General features: G+C 52.4%; 1 protein-coding gene across 4 annotated transcripts in view; it reads left to right on the plus strand.

The window, feature by feature from the left end:
- RPTOR (regulatory associated protein of MTOR complex 1) overlaps nt 1-18,934 on the plus strand; it is a 333,077-nt gene that overhangs the window by 246,115 nt on the left and 68,028 nt on the right. For all 4 annotated transcript variants that reach the window (XM_072781924.1, XM_072781925.1, XM_072781923.1 and 1 more), the window contains 2 exons: nt 2,929-3,012; nt 5,055-5,165. In XM_072781924.1, coding sequence (XP_072638025.1) covers nt 2,929-3,012; nt 5,055-5,165 — 195 coding nt within the window. The remainder of the gene's footprint in view (nt 1-2,928; nt 3,013-5,054; nt 5,166-18,934) is intronic.

Consider the following 18,934-nt stretch of genomic DNA (forward strand, 5'->3'; position numbering starts at 1 on the left):
GGGCTTCACCAGCCTTCGTGGTCACAGACATTTTAGATTTTTGACAGATTACAGGTGTGCTCACCCTGGGTCACCTGGAAACTAGCACCTTGGGCAGTTTTGTTTCCTTTAGAACAAAGAGAGCCAACGAGTGGCTTATGAAAGAGGAGGCGTCCTGAGCTGCAGGCCCAGGCGGTGAGGCCAGCGTCCAGGACACGCCCTCGTGGTGGACGGCACATGCCAGGGGCTTCCACCGACCTCGTCCCAGTGAGCTTTGAGAATGAGCCCAGGTCACGTGTCATCACCTCCACCTGTCCCGCTGAGGACACAGAAGTCCCCGGGTTTCGTGCTCTAAGCTGCACTGTCAGGAAGTGACCAGGCGGAAACCAGGCCCCAAAGCCCACACTTTACCACCAACTTTGCCCTCCTGACCCGTTTCAGGCGGCAGTGGCACATGATAGACACGAGTCCAGTGGGATCAGGTCATCACCTCCCCAGTTCCCAGAGACTCAACACCCCCAAACACCCACGTCGTCTGGAGGCAGTGGTCTGGACAGGGGTCTGGAGCAGGTGCCGGCCAAGGCAAGACGGCGTTCTAGGGGCCACGGGCGCTTCTCTTCCTGCACTTCCTGCCCCTGGGCCTGCCTGTCCTCCTCGGGACCTGGTGCTGTCAGGACCCTCACGGGAGCCCTGCTGCCTCATTTCCTCACCCCCCTTGATTTCTACTCAGCTCCACTCGGCATCCTCCCCACAACCCCAACATGATCCACACCGTGTCCCCAGGGGCTGTCTTCCCAGGTCCTGCTACTGACCTGCAGGAGCAGGTGACATCACTGGAACCTCCCACCGTCACCAGTTCCTCTACCCAGCATCTCCTCCCCCAGGAGCACCACCCTGGGGGCACGTCTACCCGGCTTCCCTGGCATGTCTGCCCATCCTTCTCAGGCCTCATTCCAAATCTTCTCTTCCAGAGTCCTCTTCCCTGACCTGCCTTCTCCCTCAGCCAACAGGTTCCATGGGCATGTCACCGGCCATCTTGAGTCTCTTCCTCCCCATCAGTGGGAGTCAAGTCCACCCCGTTCCACCCTCCATCCCACCTCTGGCCAGTCCATCCCCCCAGCGACCACATTGGATGGCTCACTGCTGTCCCTCTCAGGGAACCCCCAGGCTAGTCTGGAGGACCCATCTTCCAACACCCCAGGCCATCCCATTCCCTCTGCCTGCTACCTGGGGACCCCACACGCTGGCTGCCCTCAGGGATCTCGCTGCACCCCAGGTAGGGCAGGGGCTCACGACTCACAGCCCTTCCCACCGTCACAGGGGCCTGTTGCAGTGTGTCTGTCTCTGTGGCTAACTAGTGGTGGTGGGAGGGGCTCCCTGCTGTCCCCTGTCACGCCCGTGAATGCACACTGGGTTTGGCTGGGAGCAATAGCAGATACAGAGTCCCTTCAGGGGTCTCCATGGCCCTGTCCTCAAGTGTAAAGACCACAAGGAAGAAGCCAATAGAAGTGACCCCATTAGAAATATTAAACTCCAGGGCGCCAGCGTGGCTCAGCTGTTGGGCGTCTGCCTTCGGCTCAGGTCGTGACCCCGGGATCCTGGGATCGAGTCCCGCATGTGGCTCCCTGCATGGAGCCTGCTTCTCCCTCTGCCTGGGTCTCTGCCTCTCTCTGTGTCTCTCATGAATAGAGTCTTTTATAAATCAATAAATAAACTCCAACATAACAAAACAAGAGAAGCTGTGGCAAGAACTCTTCCACATCGAGAAGGGAAAGCCAAACATTTCAGTAGGAAAGTAAGGACATGTGTGGCCAGTTTACTAGCGAAATAGCCACTTAACCTGTGACAGAAGATGATCAACCTCAACTGTAGTCAAAGAAATTCCGATTAAAAGGCTATTTTATTTTTACCTGTCATACTGGCTGCTGGTGCCCAGGAGCTCTCAATCTGGTACCTAATAAAACCTTCAGGACTCTGTTTTGTGTTGTCCGTTCTTATGAATTAAGAAATTAAGGTTCCAAGAAGTTAAGTAATTTGCCCCGGGTCAGATAACCAGAGAGCACACAGCAAGCCCTCGTCCTCGCCCTGCAATAGCAAAGGCCCGGGGAGAGCACCCACTCGTGTCTCTTTGGGGTTGCAAGTTGGTTCAACTAGGGGATGGTTTGGTAATAAAAGTATATATAGCTCCGACCCTCAGGTTTATCCCAGGGGAAAAAGAAAACCACATAAGTGCGCAGAAATGTGCCTGTTAGGACATTTATCACAGCATGTTCAGAACAGCAGAAACTTGGTAATCCTTTCAGAAGCGGGCAGGGGGGGAGGCATGCGCTGGGCGAGACACGGCCAGACGTACCCGGTGATGCAGAATCACCGCCACAGTATTTTATTCAGTTTAGGCTAACAAAGGATGAGAAATGCAGTGATAGGTTATCTAGTTTAGAACAGGTAAGGGAGTGTGTGCCCCGAGGACAGTGTCCACATACACAACATCATCAGTGATTTCTTTTTAAACACAGTTAAAGGGCAGCCCTGGTGGCTCAGCAGTTTAGCACCGCCTTCAGCCCAGGGTGTGATCCTGGAACCTGGGATCAAGTCCTGTGTCGGGCCCCCCGCAGGGAGCCTTCTTCTCCCTCTGCCTGTGTCTCTGCTTCCCTCTCTGTGTCTCTCATGAATAAATAAATAAAATCTTTTAAAATAAATGAAAATAAATACAGTTAAAAACTATTTGTTCTAATACTTTCAACAGGGTGTATATTTTAGCTGTTAATGAAAACAATACAATGTTTTCCTAAGCCACCTAAACACCGGGACTGCAGAGAAAGGAGCACCTGCCCTGGGTGAATGAACGCATGAAGCCAGGGGCAGTTGTGAGCTTACAGAGCCAGCCCCGCGGCATCACGCCTCGTGCCTCGACTCTGCAGTGACGCCGTCCTGTTCTTCCTTCCTCAGGTGCTGCTGAGCCAGGTGCACAGGCTGAGAGCCCTGGATTTGCTGGGACGATTCTTGGACCTGGGCCCCTGGGCCGTGAGCTTGGTGCGTGCTCCCTGCCCTGACCCCAGGGAGGGCTGAGGAGTGACGGTAACCCTCCATCCAGGGGGACTGTGGGGCAGGCAGCAAGCCCACGGGGCCCTCAGGAAACACGTGCTGTGCGGCCCCGGCCACTACAGCGTTCCAGGGTTTGCTTTTGCTCTGGCCTCTTTGCATCCGCCATGAAGCTTCACCTCTGTAGGCAGAAGGTGTTGCCCCCTGGCTGTGCAGTTTAGGGAGTGGCTCACCCCTGCCTGAGCCACCAAGCAGGGTGCTCCTACTCTGGCCAAGTGCCTGGTGCACACCCATTCGCTGACTTTACACTCTGATGCTCAGCACAACTTAAAAACACTTCTCTGTTTACTCATTCTGCAAAAGAGTGGTAGCAGCCATTTAAAACAGAAAATGGTGACAAAAATAAGATCAAACAGTGACCCGTTTTCCAACAACTGCATCACGAGGAAAGGAGGTATCAATAGGGAACATAATACATCACAGGAGGCACGAGAGGCCCCTCACAGCTGCAGTATCCGGACCTTCTTGGTTCTGTGGGCAAACAAAAGTTTGAAAGTCTGAAAAATTAGTGTTCTTGAAACAATTAGAAATTTTACATAAACTGAATACAGTATTATTAAAGGATAATTGTTCATTTTGGGGGGCGTAATGGCATGTGGTTCTTTTATAAAAGAGAACTTATTTTTTGGAGGTAAAGACTGTTTACACATGAACGTGTGTGGCAAGCACGATGTGCTTCATATATTCTGGGAGAGGACGAGTGGGCGTGTGAGGCAGCACCCCGCCATCGGGTTCGTGTCCCTGAGGCTGAGTGATGAGCACACAGGAGCCAGTATATTATTTTAGCTCCACTTGTATATATTTAAGATTTGTCATTATGTAATGTCAACAAAGAGTGAGAATTAGTAATCCGAGATTGAAGGAGGAAAGGAAGAGTCTAAGAATTGGGGAGAAAAGTTCACTCCCCATCAAACAGTTCACCCTCAGGGCACTTGGGGTGCAGATGACTTAGAATGTGTAGGTCACTGGGGCGGGTCTCCCGTGACTCTGGAGCGGCTTGGCCTGCACGTGTCATGTGCGTAGCGATGTGTCTTCGTCACCGTGGAAAAGCTTGCATTGTACCACTATGCTCTTTAAGAAGACAGGGAAACGGGAAACAAGTATTAGTAACATTTTAGAGAGATTTTTATTTATATGGTACATTTTTTTTAAATTTGATTTTGGCCCTTTAAAGAGTTAAGCTTGTGCTAATTGGAACTCTTGATAACATATGAACAGGTGCTGGACAGATGAAGTGTTGCCACAGGTGTGGGTTGGGCCTTCCAGCAGGACCCACCTGCCCGAACCAGAGACAGGATGCTTATCCCCTTTAAATCCAGGCCTTGAAAATGGAAAGGACACAGGCCCCACCCATCTTGGAGGGGGGATGCGTCTTCCGTGTCCTGGAATTCCACGAAATTGGAGATAAGGACAGAGCACCGGTGCTGAGGCAATTGACATAACCAGGCTGTGCCCGGGTAGTTGTCCCTGTGGGACGTCCACCTGCTCTCTTACTGCCTGCCCGGGAGCAGAGGGGCCCCCCCGGGATGACGTGCCACCAGCGACCCGCACAGCGGCTCCCTGTGTTAGCCAGCAGACTGGCCCGTCCCAGGGCTCAAGTGCTTCTCAGAAGGTCGATCTCAAGGGCAGATGTGAATGTTGGAGCCAACAGGGCAGGAGCGTTGTGGTTTGAAACACGAGAATCATGATTAAGGGGCCCCATGCTCTGCTGCTGAAAGCAAACGAGGCCGTCTGAGAGTGAGGCCGGGGGACCCAGGCGGGAAGCCACGAGTTCCTCTCCAGGTTCACTGCGGCCTCTAGACCAGGTGGGGCATCTCCGGGTGCAGAGATGAGGAGGCCCCTTTGCTGCAGGTGGGGCTCACGCGATCCCATGGGCGCTGAAGGCAGCGCCCACGGCGTCTGAGCCGCAGCGCCTGCCTCCTGAGCGCCCTGACTGCCGGGAGCTTGCCGCTCACGCTCTCCTCTCTCCCCAGGCCTTGTCTGTGGGCATCTTCCCCTACGTGCTGAAACTGCTCCAGAGCTCAGCCAGAGAGCTGCGGCCCCTTCTGGTTTTCATCTGGGCCAAGATCCTCGCTGTGGACAGTGTGAGTAGCTGGGTCCTCCCCGCTGGCGCCGGGTGGCCTCCACGTGTTAGCCAACCTGGCCTGGGCAGGGGTGCAGAGAGCGGGGCTCCCGGAGGTGCCGGGTGCCACTGGTTTGCCAGCCCTGACGCCGTGTCCTCACCCCGTGGTGACCCCACGTCTCTTGTCTTCCCTTTACCCAAGCCTCTATCTTCGGAGCCATTGCCCCCCCGCAGCTTCTCCAGGCACAGCTGGTCCCCTGCTTCCAGAATAAGTGAGGTGCCTCCCCTTGGGGCCTGGGCCCAGTCACCTGAGCTGCACACGCACTGTTTATGTTACATCCCTTGCTGCCTGTTCCCTGCCCGTCCAGCCTTCTAGCAGGAAGTGAACCCGACCACTTCCTTCTTGAAACTCGGCCCTGCCTCGCCTGGACCTCCACCAGGCCTCTGTCTCCACCTGTGCTTTCCCTCCCCTGCCCTGACCTGGGGGACAGTGCCCTGCAGCTCTGCTCTCCAGTGGCCGCCCCTTCCCTGTCCTGCCTGCAGGGCTGCCGTCACACCTCTGCCCCATGAAGAGCCAGGCAGGACCGTGCTGAAGGCTGTCGGGGCACAGAGGGCAGTGGTCCCTGCCCTGGACAGGCTCACGTCCAGTGGGTCAAGTCCTCTGCTACACAGGGGAAGCCACTGTGCCCCGGGAGGCTGTGCCGTCAGCATAAGGGACCTGAGAACTCGTAGGGCGAGGGGCACTGATGGGCGTAGACACGCGGGGGGCACAGCTTGCACGGGGCATAGAGGGGCAGGGAGGTCAGACGGCCCACTGGGCTGAGGTGCTGGAGTCACACGCGGGGAGCCGTCCAAGTGCAGGGCGTCCCACTTCATTTCGCCCCCTGAGAGGAACCATTAAAGATTTGGGAACAAAGACACAACGAGATCCAAGCTGTGGTTTTTAAGTGTGTGGCCTCAGCCTGGAGGAGATTATAGGTCAACTGAGGAGGGGGCTGCTGGGCAGGAGGGGCGGACGTGACGGGGTGACTGTTCAGGAGACCGCGCCTGAGGGGTGGAGGCGGGGGACCCCCCGGTGCCTGGTGACCCTGCCAGCGAGCCCCCCCGGGAGAATGGAGAACGAAGAGCCAGAGGAGGAGAGCAAAGGGTGGTCCAGCATGAGGGAACAGAGACCCCCCCAGCAGAGGCCGTCCAGTCAGCCTCAGAGGAACCGTAGGTGCCGAGGTGGGGAGGAAGTGCCGATGCTCCTACTGTGGCTTCCATGAGGGGTTCAGTGGGCGGGGAGGGGAGTGGGCTCCGGCCCTGTCGCCCTCGCGCCGGTCAGCAGAGCCTCACCCGGCCCCTCCCCAGCACTCCCACTGGGTGGCCGGGGCCTGTGTGCAGCCAGACTGGCCTGCTCTCCCCCACGGTCCTGAACGCTGCCCTCCACTCTCTGCAGCCTCTGCTGTGCGGAGAACGAGCCCAGCTACTCCAGGCTGCCGTGGACCGGGTCCTCCCTCCCCTGGGCGCCGCAGCCGCCTACACACCCCGAGCTTTGCCATCAGGCCCCCACCTGGGGTGATGGTTGCCTGAGGATCCAGGTGTCGCAGGTGTTCGGGGGAATGTGTCACATCACCAGTGCTCCTGGGGGCAGCTGTCTGTGGTCACATGGTGCTCGGTTACTACTGATGTAAAGGAGTCTTGCTGTTTTTGTTTATTGATCTCGAGCGGCAGCCTAGCGACTCTTGTAGTTCCGGCCGTGGACTGGGAGGTTCTCCTGGCCTCTCTGCACAGGCGGGCACGCTGTCTGCAGTCAGGGCCAGCGAGGTGGCTCTGTCCCCGTCCTTAAGCCCCGCTCATTTTCTGGTCTGGAGGTACCGACTGGGACTTGCACATGCTGCTGATCAGACTCAGTGACCCACTCACCTGGGGGCTGCTTGGTCTCAGTGGTCTTCTTGGCGCTGTGACCGCCCTCCCTCCCCACGGTATCTCCCAGGCTCACCTTGACCTCTGTCCAGCCTTGACCCTTCTTAGGGGCAGCGCCCTGCATGCAGCTGTGTCCACAGAATGTTCTGTGGCTTGTTGGCTTCACGATGGTGTCCAGAACATTCTATGACATGACAAAATTTTTACCTTTCTATCCACTGAACTAACTTCAGATAAGCAACAACCTCTCCGAAAGGTTGGCCGAAACACTAGATTTAAGAGTGAAAATACCGAATCTGAGTCCTGCTGCCCTCGTTCACTTGAGCGAGCCATTTCACTTCCCGTCGTCTGCCCCTCTGTAAAGTTACTGGTGCTGTGCTCCTGGCAGCGTGGTCTGGAGAGGAGAGCCATGACCTGGAAGGCCACCTTGGAAACTTTAGAATAAAGGGAATAAAAGCATATGTCTAGCGTCTGCCCGGCTGGTGTCGGATACACAGAAATCCTCCCTGGCTGATCCGATGGCCTGCTGTTGTGGGCGAGGATGCTCTACCGTTTGCTCGTCTCTCTTTTGACCTTAACTTTCCACTGAAGAGCCAAGCTGTGTGATCAGAAGGGCTCTTTCAGGGAAGTTACTCTGAAACTTTCTCTTCTCCTTCAATGCGTCTGCTTTCTGTGCGGCACATTTGGAAATTTATCGACACTGTTCCTGGGTTCCTGGCGGAGGGGACCACGCATCATGGTTCCTGGGTGCTGGAGGGCCCAGCTCAGACCAAAGCCCGTCGAAGGAGAGGGACGAAGGGGATGCCATCAGAGCCCGCCTGCCCACCATGGGCTGCCAGCGCTGCTGGAGCGTGGGTAAGCATCGTGCTTCTTGTCCCTGTAAGATCTTTAGGACCTTGTAGTATCTGGACCCAGGCAGTGTTTATTTTTAGACCTAGGAGTATCTATTCCTGCTTCAGTTTTTGTTCTGTCCATGAAAAGGACGGCCCTGGGATCCCTGGGTGGCGCAGCAGTTTAGCGCCTGCCTTTGGCCCGGGGCGCGATCCTGGAGACCCGGAATCGAATCCCACGTCGGGCTCCCGGTGCATGGAGCCTGCTTCTCTCTCTGCCTCTCTCTCTCTCTCTCTGTGACTATCATAAATAAAAAAAAGAAAGAAAGAAAGAAAAGGACGGCCCTTATGAGCTGTGCCTGGCTGCTGTGTTCTCGTGGGATCTGCAGTGGTCATCATAGCTCGGTGTAAGGAATCTGCTAGAAACTGCCTCCCAGGCCCCGTCTATCTCCGGGGACCTGCTTTTCTCCCTCCAGCACCCAGAGCCGAGCGTTCAGCCACAAGCACACAGAGGCTGCAGCTCCCTCGTTGCCCTGCCGCACAGAAATCTCAGGGCCTTGCCTTCGTCTCCGCACAGCCCAGCAGGAATAGTGCTCCAGGAGCTGTGTCTGCAGCCGCCCAAAACGCCCTCGCCTGCACTGTTGTGTAACTCCTGCGGGTGCCAGGGACCTTCCAGTGAACTCCTTTCTTAACCAGCTTGTTGCATCTGTTTATTGAAAGGCAGTCATCCCGCTGAGAGACATTTTGACATATTTCTGGTTGAGACCGTGCCATTTACCTCATCTTCACTTAGCACAACCACTGATAGCCTCCCAGAGACTAACGTTCCCTGTGCTTTTGTGAGGCCGCTCCCCTCCCTCTGCAACTCGCTGGAAGTCACACTTGGTCGCTGCTGGCCTCTGCGGGCTCTCGTGCCGTGTGCAGAATCCCCGACGTCGCTGGCATGGCCACCACGAAGGTCAGAGTGCACGTCGTTTATGCACAGGGCTGCCCACGTGAGGATAAAAACCTGCACGTAGCACAGATTGAGGCCTGCGGTGCCCTGTGTTTGCTCACCTTCGGGCACGTCCTGGGGGCTGATGGGGTGACTGCCGGCTTGAGAGGGGCCCCTGAAGGGCTCGGGATCACTTCAGTCTTCAAGAGAGCAGGTCATGTCTGGGAAGGAGGAGGCTGATTACAGGAAGAAGAACAGGGTCAGACGCTTCTGTGCCATTTGACCGAAGGGTGGCCACACCGTGGGGACAGTGTTGGGACAGAAGGCATGACTTGGGACATGAGAGCCCTTCTGTTGTCCGCAAGGAATCTCATCCCAGGTCACCCGTGCACCGTGTTACCCTGCACCACTGCCAAGGAGAAACGGCCAGGCGTGTGGAGAAGCAGGAAGACGTGACCCGCAACAAGGAGGAAAAACCCACCAAAACCCACTCTGACCCCTCACCGATGTTAGAATTAGCCAATGAGGACATGGAAACAGTTGCTAGAAATCTCCACGTAAAAAGTTCCTCTGAGACACATCAAGGCATTAAGGGGCCTGCTGAACCTTCTGGAGAGGGAAGCCTCAGTGTGGCCTGGAAAACATGCTGGATGGGACGGGCAGCCGGCTGAACACCGCAGAAGAAGGTTAGTGGTCACAGCTACACGAATGCAGCACATTGAGGAAAGAGAATTTTTACGAAACTGAGGGCATTGAGTCGTGGGACGGCTGAAGGTGACCTGACGTATGTGCGTTCAGCCCTCGCACGGGCCTGCGGGAAAAATATTTGAAGAAATGTTGACTAAGAAATGTCCATATTTTCCGGTTTAATGAAAACAACAAACCAAGAGACCCGGGAAGCTCCGTGAACCCCCCACACAAGGAATATGAAGAAAACCTCCCTGAGTCATCATCCAATTGCTAGAAAACAGAATGAATTTAAGAAGTCGGAAGCAGCCCACCAAGGAGAACAGAGGAACAAGAAGAAGGAGGACGGCGGCCGGTTACTGGCCAGGAACGCCGCCAGGAGGGCACGGGGGGCTGGTGCCCTGACGTCCCCGAAGAGGAGCCGCCGGCCTGGCCTTCTGTGCCCACCGAGGGGATCTCTAACACTGGAGACAGAAGCACCAGAGGGGCGCTCCACGAGGAAGCATGACTTCTTTCTGCGGCTTCAATCCCTGTCAAAGATAGTCAGCTGGTGGAACAAGCAGTAATCACGGGCGCTGTGGGGTCTGTAAGGTGCGTGGTCACAGTAGAGAAACGGGGCTGGGGGAGAAATTGGAGAAATGCTGGTCAGCTTCTGAGCCTTCCTGCGAAGCACTGCCACCACGCGCCTTCATGCCATCACTGTGATTTTATTTATACAGATAGAGAGAAAGCCAGTTAGCCCCCACAGGGGTAACCTGGGGTCATAAATATGTACAAGGAACACGAAAGAAGGTGAAGTGGAGGGAACAATGACTGGATGGGACAAATAGAAAAACACAGGTGGATGGATTTGTACATAACTGTGTCAGCCTCACGTGTACGTGGTCTAACCCCAGGTAAAAGCAGAGATGGTCAGACTGTCCTAACAAGCAAGAACAAACCCCGTGCTGCCTACGAGAAATGCGCTTCAACATAAAGACACAACCAGGTTAAAAGCAGAAGGCGTTCGACATCTCCACTAAGTGAAGAAGGCCGGGATGCCCGTATTGTACGAAAGCAGGTTTAGGAGCAGAGAGCGTCACGGGCGGTAAAGGAGATCAGTGCACATAGTGCTCTCGGACCCCATGTGCCACGGGAGCAGGACCGCCCTGGGTATTGACCCACGTAACGGCAGGGTTCTGAACACGTGAAAGGAAAGCGAGGGGAGCTGCCAAAAAGCAGAGAATCCATCATTGTACTTGGAGAAGTCAAGGCTCCTCTGTCAGTAAACGGCCCAGCAAGTAGGAGGGAAATGAGTGGGGAGGGAGCACGTGGCCAGGGGGACCGAAGCCGCCCCCCATTGCAGCAGCCGAACACATGTCCTCGCCAGGGGCCAGCAGCACCGAGCACAGCCTGGCTCTGAAACCGACTTCCACAAAGTAGACGAGCAGAAATCATACAGTGTGCCCTGTAGCCACCGTGGAGTCTAACCGTCAACCGTGGAGGAAAAGAAAACTTCCACCAAATACCTGGAAACTAAGTAGTACACATTTCAGTAAGTCATCTTTAAATGATTATATTATAAAATATAAATTTTATTAAATATAAAATATATAGAATATTTAACATTGAAATATGTAAATGTTCTATAAATTCCATAAGTAACATAAATATTCATGTAAGAGAATGTATTTATAAAATACACAAAGGGGACTCCATCAAATTAAAAAGCTTCTGCGCATCAAAAGAAACAGTTTGCTAAAAGAAAAAGCAACCTGTGGAATGGGAGAAACTATTTTCAAACCGTCTATCTGACAAGGGGTTAATACCCAAAATATATAAGGAACTCCTGCAACTTAACTACAAAATCCCAAACAATTGAGTTAAAAAATGGGCAGAGGACCTGAATAGACATTTTTCCACCGAAGAAGGCACCTAGATGGCCAGCAGGCCCATCCCTCATCACCAGGGAAATGCAAATGGAAACCACAGTGAGACACCACCTCACACCTGTCAGATTGGCCACCATGATAAAGACAAGAGTTATCAAGCGTTGGTGAGGACATGGAGAAAAGGGAACAAAACAAGCACCGCTGGTGGGAGCGTGACCTGGTACAGTCACCGTGGAAGGCAGCGTGGGGATTGCTCATCGATGGGCATTCCCACTGCTGGGTGCTTAACCAGAGGAAATGCAATCCTATTGTGGAAAGACCTGCATCCCCATGTTCATGGCAACATCATTCATGGTAGCCAAGCATGGAAATGCCCACGTGCCCATTAACACGTCAATGGTGGATGAAGAAAACACACACACACACACACACACACACACACACACACACTGGAGCATTACTCAGCCCTAAAAACAAAAAAAAATCCTGCCATTTGTGACCAGATGGCTGAACCTGGAGGGCACTGTGCTAAATGGCATAAGCCAGACAGAGAAAGACATATGCCAGCTGACCTCGTTCATTTGTGGAATCTAAGAAAATGGAACTGATATAGCCAGAGAGTGGGGCAGTGGTTCCCGGGGCTGCAGGGGGTGCAAGTGGGGGCACGCAGGCCAAGGAGTATACACTACCAGTTCTCCACTGACCTGGGGAGCTGACATCCAGTGTGGTGACTGTAGCAGTCATGCTGTGTCATGCACCCCAAGGAAGCTAAGAGAGGGTGTCCTATCACACACACACACACAGAAAGGGACTATGAGAATTCATGGATGTTAACTTGATTCTGGTGATCGTTTCACAGTATGTGTGTGTATCAAACCGTTGCGTTGAATATACAAAAATCATATATATTTTTGCTTGTCCATTATAAATCAATAAAGGTAGAAAAAATATATGCTTATAATACAACATTCAGTTTATACTGATAAAGTTTACTATGATTTATTATATAAGCGTTGATAGGAAAAAATAAAACCCGTGAAATAAAATTATTTTCAGAAGCGTCTAAAGGGAAGTAAAAACAGAGCATCAGGATTTGTGGGCACAGTAAAGCAGTGCCAGTGGGAAACCTCCTCTGTTGGCAGAGGGAAGGTTTAAATCATTGGTCTCAGCTTCAACCTTGAGCTGTTAGTAAAAGAAAAGCAGATTAAACCCGAAGGAAGTAGGAAAAGAGAAATAAAAATCACAGTGGAGATCAGTGCAAAAGAAAGCAGAAAAGCAGTAGAGAAAATCTGTTCAACTGAAAGCTGGTTCTTAGAGCAGACCAATAAAATGAATAAACATACAGATTTCTTTTCCTCTGGTTATACGCCCATTCGCGTAGTCACTGGATGGGAGGGCCCTTCTGCTTTCTAGTTCTGAGGCACATATGTCCTGAGGTATATCTGTCCTGTTCCCCAAGTGGCCGCACAGAAAGAGAAACAGACACCACTTCCCAAATCAGGAATGAGCAGTGGCATCCGGAAGTTTCTAGAGACATGAAGGGAATAGCAAACAAATATTACGAACAACACGATGCCCAGATATTGGAGAACTTTGAAAAAAACAGACACTCCTTGAATGAGAGAGTGGAGCTTCTCACGTAAGAAGTGAGTCGGAATAGCACCGTGTCTGTTAAAGAAACTGGATCTGTAGTTTAAAACTTTCCTACAGAGAAAGCCCCGGGCCGAGGTGGCTCCACTGGTGAATTCCAGCACGCCACTGAGGAAATGGCTGTCGGACGAGCACCATCGTGTGTCGTCAGGTGAGACCAGCAGGGACTATCCCGACGCCAGGCCCAGACAGACTCATTATAGACTGTGTCCCTCGTGAAGACTGACACACACATTCCAAACAAAACCTCTGTAAATCAAATTCAGCCACATGTAGAAAGGCTGATAACTCATGACCCATAACCCCGTGGGATTTATTTCGGAGTGTAAGGTGGTTTAATGACTGAAAAAAAAAAATCATTGAAATTTACCATATTAACAAAAGTAACAGCAAAAGCTGTATCACCATTCTCAAACATGACGCAAAGAAAGCATTTGACAAAACCTAAAATCTATTTCAGACTTTTTTGAAAAGCTCTCAGCAAACCAGTCACTTCCTCAGCATGACAAACAACATCTACAGAAACTGCTGCAGCCAACATCACACTTCATGGTGCAAGTCTAAGATCAGGAATAGGACTAGGTGGCAGCCCCCGTCACTTCTCTCCAGCGGGTACCGGAAGCCCCCGTAGTACAAGAGAAACAGAGGTGTCCTGGTTGGAAAGGAAAAAGCATAGCTGTCTTCCTTTTCAGTCAACATGATTCTTTTTGTAAAAAAACTGATTGAATCTATTTAAACACACATACACACACACACACACACAAAAAAAAAAAAGCCCACAAACCTACTAGTGAATGAGCTTAGTAAATTGCAGGTTATAAGGTCAACACACAAAAATCTATTTTATTTATATTTACTATTGATCAACCACGAAAAGTTGAAATTAAAGTAAAAAGCAGGGACGCCTGGGTGACTCAATGGTTGAGCATCTGCCTCTGGCTTGGGTCATGATCCTGGAGTCCCGGGATCAAGTCCCACATCAGGCTCCTCGCATGGAGCCTGCTTCTCCCTCTGCCTGTGTTTCTGCCTCTCTGTGTTTCCCATGAATACTTTTTTTTTTTTTTTTTTTTAAGTAAAAACTGGGCAGTCCTGGTGGCTCAGTGGTTTAGCGCCGCCTTTGGCCCAGGGCGTGATCCTGGAGATCCGGGATCGAGTCCCACATCAGGCTTCCTGCATGGAGCCTGCTTCTCTCTCTGCCTGTGTCTCTGCACCTCTCTCTCTCTCTCTCTTTCTCTCTCTCTTTCTCTGTGTGTGTGTGTGTGTCTCATGAATAAATAATCTTTAAAAAAAAGGTAAAAAGCATTTATAACAATATCGGAAATATGAAATATTTAGGAATGGATCCCAGGAAAAGAGACACAAGACTTGTATACTTGAAGCCACAAACTGGCAAGAGAAATTACAGAAAATCTCAATAAATGGAGAGATCCTGTCATGGGTCCTGACTCGAAAATCCACAAGGAAATGCAAAGAACCTAAAATAACCAAAACAGCTTCTTTAAACAGAGAAGAAAGAAAGAAAGAAAGAAAGAAAGAAAGAAAGAAAGAAAGAAAGAAAGAAAGAAAGAAAGAGAGAGAGAAGGAAAAGAAAAGAAAGAAGTTAAAGGGCTAGTACCAACTAGCACTATCTGATTTTAAGACTTACCTACGTCTGTAGTAGAGCTGAAAGCAGCATCAAAATGGACAAATAAATCAGTGGAACCAAATGAGAAGTCGAGGGTAGACCCCTACATATGTGGTCGGCTGATTTTCAACAAAGATCCAAATAGTTCAGCTCAACGGAGAACAGAGCAGGTTTTCGTCCTGCAGTGCTGGGACTATTGGACATCCATGTGCAAAAAAGTGAACCGCAGTCTACACCTGGTACCACATTAAAAAATTAACTTAAGGGGTGCCTGGGTGGCTTAGTGGGTGAAGCATCTGCCTTCGGCTCAGGTCCTGGGATGGAGCCCCACATCAGGCTCCCTGCTCAGCCTCTCTCTCTCAAACAAATAAATAAAACCTTAAAAAAAAAAACCTCAAAATGGGAAAACATTTGCACATCATTTATTGGATCAAAAACTCATAGTAAGATTATATCGAGAACTCTCAAAACACAATATGAAAACAAACACACAGACCAGAAAATGGGCAAAGGGTTTAAATAGACATTTCACTAAGGAAGTAGTTTGCTGGCAAGGAAGCACCTGGAAAGATGCTGGACGTGGTTCTGCACACGGCGGGTAAAACCAGTCAGACACCAGCACGCGCCCATTAGAATGTCTGAAACGAAAAGACTGTGTCCCCTGTGGGCACAGATTCGGAGGAATGCAGGTGGCACCCCTGCCCTGGGAAGTGGTTCTGGTCTCTTGAAAGCATACATCCGTTAAAAATTGTGCACAGTGTTACAGCAGCTTTATCTGTAAGAGCCGAACACCGGGAATAGCCCAAGTGACCATCGACTGGTCATTGAGTAAGCCAACGGTGATCTGTCCACACAGCAGAATGCTACTCTGCCAAGAAAAAGGAATATACCCGCCCCAAGATAGTTACATTGAGTGAAAGAAGCCAGGAGAAGAAGGGTGTATACTATGCGACCCCATTTATGTAAAATCCTAGATAGCACAGATTAGCTGCTGCCTGGGGAGGAGGGGTTCCCGAGGGGCACAAGGAAACTTCTGAGGGCGGAAATCCCCTTACCTTGACTGTCGGCACGGCTCCCTGGGTGAGGACATACGGCCACAGTTACCAAAATCTGTGCTTATAAACGTGCAGATTCCATTTATCACTTTGACCTCAGTAGGGATGCTAAAAGTTTCAAATTGTGAAACAGTCTATGGACAACTGTACCACCTCTTCTAGATTTTTCAATCCAAGAAAGAGAACAAAATCTGGGGAGCTTGTTCCAGATGAAGACTCATAATGTATGACCAGGAAGTGCAGGTCTGGACCCCGGACCCCGAACCAAAAGCTGTGAATGGCCATTGTTCGGACAGTTGGGAGAAATCTGAATATGGACTGAACATCAGATAATAGTGTGGTACCGAAGCCATATTTCTTGAGTGTGATCGTGGTTTTGCGGTTATGTAAGAGAATGTCCTTTTTCTTAGGAGAGTTTCCAGGCAAAGCGTCACGCCATCTGCAACTTTGAGAAAGTGCAGACAAGCACAGGGGAGGGGAGAGGGAGAAAGCAAACGTTGCAGAATATTCATTTTAAATTAAATTGTCCTTCAGGTTGTGGGATGGGGGGGAGGGGTCACACGTCAAGAGCGGGATCACCGGAGGATGAGAAAGAACATAAAATGTGGCCCAACCTGCGCTCTCCGCGGGTGGCCCTGCGAGAGGGTGCTGGTGGCCATGCTTGGGTCGTCCCTCAGACCCCTCGTTATCCCCTTTCTGCTAATTAACCACATTGGGGGCTGCGGGGTGGGGAGGAGAAGGTCACTTAGACGCTCCTGTAAGCTAAGCTGCGGTTAATTGGGATTTTTCTCGCAGACGCTGTCAGTGTGCAACTCAGGCAGACTTTTCCAAGTTACCGTTAATAAAGTTTTATTTAGAGTGCCACCAGGGTGCCAAGGGCACATTGTCGAGAGCTTGGGAAAACGTTCTGTGTCATATTTATAAAGCCGATCCAAATTTGGGGGTCCAGAGGGCTTCACCGTGTGTGAAGCTGTCACGGGGCCAGGAAGGAACAGGCTCTGTGAGTAAAAGCGGAAAGAGGCTGAGCAGAATCTCATTTCTGTGTCCCAGGTCCCGCAAGCGCGCTCCGCTCTTTGCAGAGCAGGCCCATTGCTGCTCTTCGGCTCTGATGCCACCAGCCTCGCTTCCTGCACCTGCACCCCCTCTCCCACCGCCCCCTGCAGCCTCACACACAAAGCTCAATTGAGAAAATGAGCGGCCATAGCTCTCTCTCCCATCCTGTGAGGACCCGCGTCACCAGATTCTGAGGGTGACCAGGACGGCCAGAGAGTCTGCAGTCCAGAGCCTGCCCTCCTGCCGGCCGGTGCCTGCCAGGGGCTGGCCCGCTCGGGCCCCCGCACACCTCGCCCCATGCCCGCCGCTGCTCCGTCTCCGAATGCCTTCTCCCTACAGGTTTTCTCTTAAGAAACTGCTCCTTAGGTGATATTTACAGAAACCCCAAGACGGTAAATAGAGCCCCGTACAGCCCACCCCCACTTTCCCCTGCGGGTGGAATCCTAAGGAGGCCGTGTCAGCACGTTGTCGTTATTAGCCAGAGTCCACGCTTTGTGCGGCTCTCCTTGGTTCTCCTGGCGTCACATCTCCCCAGGCGCCTCTGGGCATCCCTGGTTTCGGGTGGCCCAGCAGTTGTGGGGGTGCTGGGGCCGTCCCTCCATCGGGATGTTTCTGTGGAGACTACGCCGCAGCAATTAGTTCTGGGAGGAAGAGCACAGGGCTCACGGGCCCCCTCATCACCTCACAGCGCAGGTCTGTCTGTGCACTCAGTGTGACTCGTCACCAAGGATGAGACCACGCCACCCAGCTGGGGTGCCTCCCCATGTTGCCCCGATCCCCCTGCATGGAGGATGTGACCGGCTTTGGGTCCCAGGTCAACCATGATTCCTTTACTCACTTTCATTATTACTTTTTTTAAATCTGAGTATCGTTCTTTTAATTTCTCTCCCTTATTGCTGGGTTAGGCTTATTGTATAAGGTTTGGTGGTGGAGTTGTTTTGTTTTGCTTTTGCACTCCTGGGATTTCGTGTACTGTGTGTCTCAGTTCCCCGACTGCACCTGCCACCTGCCCTGCGGCCCGGCCCCTGCGGGCAGGCGGAGCGGAAGGCCTGTCACGGCAGGTGTGCAGCAGCGGCACCGAGGCCCAGGAAAGGTGCAGCTCCACGTCTGGCTTGCTGTGGGCCCTTGATGAACGTTGCTTATCCTCCCCGCCTCCCCATTGTGATGTCAGTAATTGAATTGCTTCGATGATCCACTTAATTTCCAAACTATAGGTTATAAAGTGCAGAAAATAAACTAAAGTCTAGATAAAATAAAGTTTCAGCATCGAGGAGCACGAGTTTGCATGTCACACAGAGAAGCTGTAGTCAGCCAGGAGGTGCTGTGTAAGTGGATTTGAGCTGCTGTTTTTATTGTTTGATAAAACACAGCTGTCATGCAGAACGGCGCCCTCCTAGTTAAATGAGACGGCTGCGTGTCGGAGGCCCTAACAGAGGGCTTTACTGCAGGGAGATGCAGGTCCACCCTCGAGGGGCCCTGGACAGCTGTAGACCCAGAAAGCAGAGCCCCCGCCCCCCACGTCGCAGGAGCCAGGGCCGCCCCTTCCAGCCCCGGTTCAGGCCCTGGAGGCCATCTGCCCGGGAAGAGGCCAGGTCCAGCCAGATGTGCACTTTGGTGAGAGGCTGGGTGGCCGCTGAGTATGTCTGTCTGTCTGTGGCAGGAGGAGACCGTTGCTTTCGGATGGCCCTGGATTTCCAGGAGTGAGATGGAGAGCAGCAGGAGGAGGCTGGAGGCTGTCAGCCCCGCTCACCGTCAGGCCACTGGGCCCCGCTACAGGCGGACAGGTCTGGGTGCGGGCGGGAAGGTGACAGATCACCCTTTGGCAGCAGGAACGGGCGCTGTGACTCAGGCTGCAGGGGACTTCCTGGTGAAAGGAGGTGAAGCGTCAGCCCGACACGAAGGGCAGTTGAGAGAGAGGCCGTTTTTCTGGGTGATGACTCAGGGGCCCGTGATTCATTGTCAGGCTGGGCTGAATCGCTGGTTCTGCAGAGCTGATCGGAGCGAGGATGGGGACGAGGGTGCTGGTCAGCCTGAGAGCACAGCCCACGGGACTCCAGCCTTACATGTTTAGGGAGAGGGCAACCGCAGTTTTGATACGGGGAGTCTGCAGTCAAGGCTGGGCTTCTCCATGGTCCGGGAAGCACCAGCTTGGATTGTGAGGCCGCACCTGGCAGTGCCCTGG

This window comes from Canis lupus, chromosome 16 (assembly GCF_048164855.1).
Source record: "Canis lupus baileyi chromosome 16, mCanLup2.hap1, whole genome shotgun sequence".
In the NCBI taxonomy this organism is placed as follows: domain Eukaryota; kingdom Metazoa; phylum Chordata; class Mammalia; order Carnivora; family Canidae; genus Canis; species Canis lupus.